Here is a 1,283-nt window from a genome sequence, read left to right on the forward strand (position 1 = left end):
TTTCTTTCTTTCTTTTTCTTTCTTTCTTTTTGTTTTTTGGTTTTTTTTGAGAGGTTTTTGCTATAGGGCACGTGCGCTCGCCAGACAGACAGAGAGAGACAGAGAGACAGAAAGCAAGAAATCACCCCCCAGGGGGGATGGCCATGCCGCAATCCCTTCTCCTCCATTCTCCTCTAGGTAGCTTGGGCATGCATGCACACGCGCCCGGTGTGAGTTTAAGCCACCGGGTCTGGGACTCGAACAGCATCGACTACATGGGAGTCCAGCGACATAGCCATTATGCTAACTGCTGGTTCCAGTATTCAGTAAGTATCTCTTAACTTAAAGAACAAAACAAAACAAAGGCGAGGAGCCAGCCAGTGCTGTAGTGGTTAAGGTGCTGGATCCCGCAGGGGTGACTGTGTGGTTCAAGAGCCGGGCCTGGCAGCTTGGAAACCACACTGGGCGTGTGGACGTGCCTCCATCCCAAAAGGAGGGAAAAAGGGAGAAGGGATCGCCATCCCCCATGGAGGGTCTTTTCTCACTTTTCCTCTCTCTCTCCTCTCACCAGTAAGTGAATGCTCCCTCTGGCAAAATTAAAAAACAAAACAAGAAGGAAAGAAATGAGTTGGTGCCAGATGGGGACACTCTGCGAGGCTGACCCATGCCGGAAGGCTCCAGGTTGCACCGGGGACCCCCGTGAGCAAGGAACATGCACACGTGCTCATCTCAGCTGGCTGAGGCTGGGGGTGGAGCCCCGTGTCAGGGCCCTGCTGGGGGTGCTGTCTCTGTTTCTCTTTGTCTCTCGCTCATCATCAAAGAAATAAACAAGGGACCCTGGCTGAGCTGGCCCTCCCTGTCCCCCTAGTCTCTGTGGGCGGGCGAGTCCCTCCAGGGCAGTCTTTCTCCAAGGGCTTCCCAGGGAGAGGCCCAGGCAGGGGAGGCGGGGCTGGTGGCTGGTATGGCTGCTCTGGGTGGGGAAGGGGCAGGCCTAGGACCCTGGGGTCTCCTGGGGGCAGGTGGTCGGTCAGGCGTACCTGGCGGGCGAGGGGCTCGGTCAGCGTCTCCCTGTAGGGGCTGAGCGGGCACTCGGTGTAGTGGCGTAGCAGGTCTTGCAGCCTGGCGTGGGCGCTGTCCTCGCCCAGCACCACGTGGCGCCCATCCCGGAGCTGGGCCAGCAGGAAGTGGCGGCAGCAGGTCAGGCTCCTGGAGGGCGGTTGGTCATCGGACCCTCTCCTATGGTGGGGCGACCCTCCTGCCGGGAAGGCCGAGCCAAGGGCCCAGCTCCTGTGGCTGGGCCCACC

At 59.1% G+C, this 1,283-nt stretch overlaps 1 protein-coding gene across 1 annotated transcript in view; it reads right to left on the reverse strand.

Moving 5' to 3' along the window:
- The window catches only part of SH2D2A (SH2 domain containing 2A), an 11,433-nt gene that overhangs the window by 6,603 nt on the left and 3,547 nt on the right, over positions 1 to 1,283 (reverse strand). Inside the window, 1 exon segment of the mRNA XM_027774477.1 lies at positions 1,017 to 1,212. Coding sequence (XP_027630278.1) covers positions 1,017 to 1,212 — 196 coding nt within the window.

Source organism: Tupaia chinensis, unplaced genomic scaffold (genome assembly GCF_000334495.1).
Source record: "Tupaia chinensis unplaced genomic scaffold, TupChi_1.0 Scaffold000438_1, whole genome shotgun sequence".
Classification (NCBI taxonomy): Eukaryota; Metazoa; Chordata; class Mammalia; order Scandentia; family Tupaiidae; genus Tupaia; species Tupaia belangeri.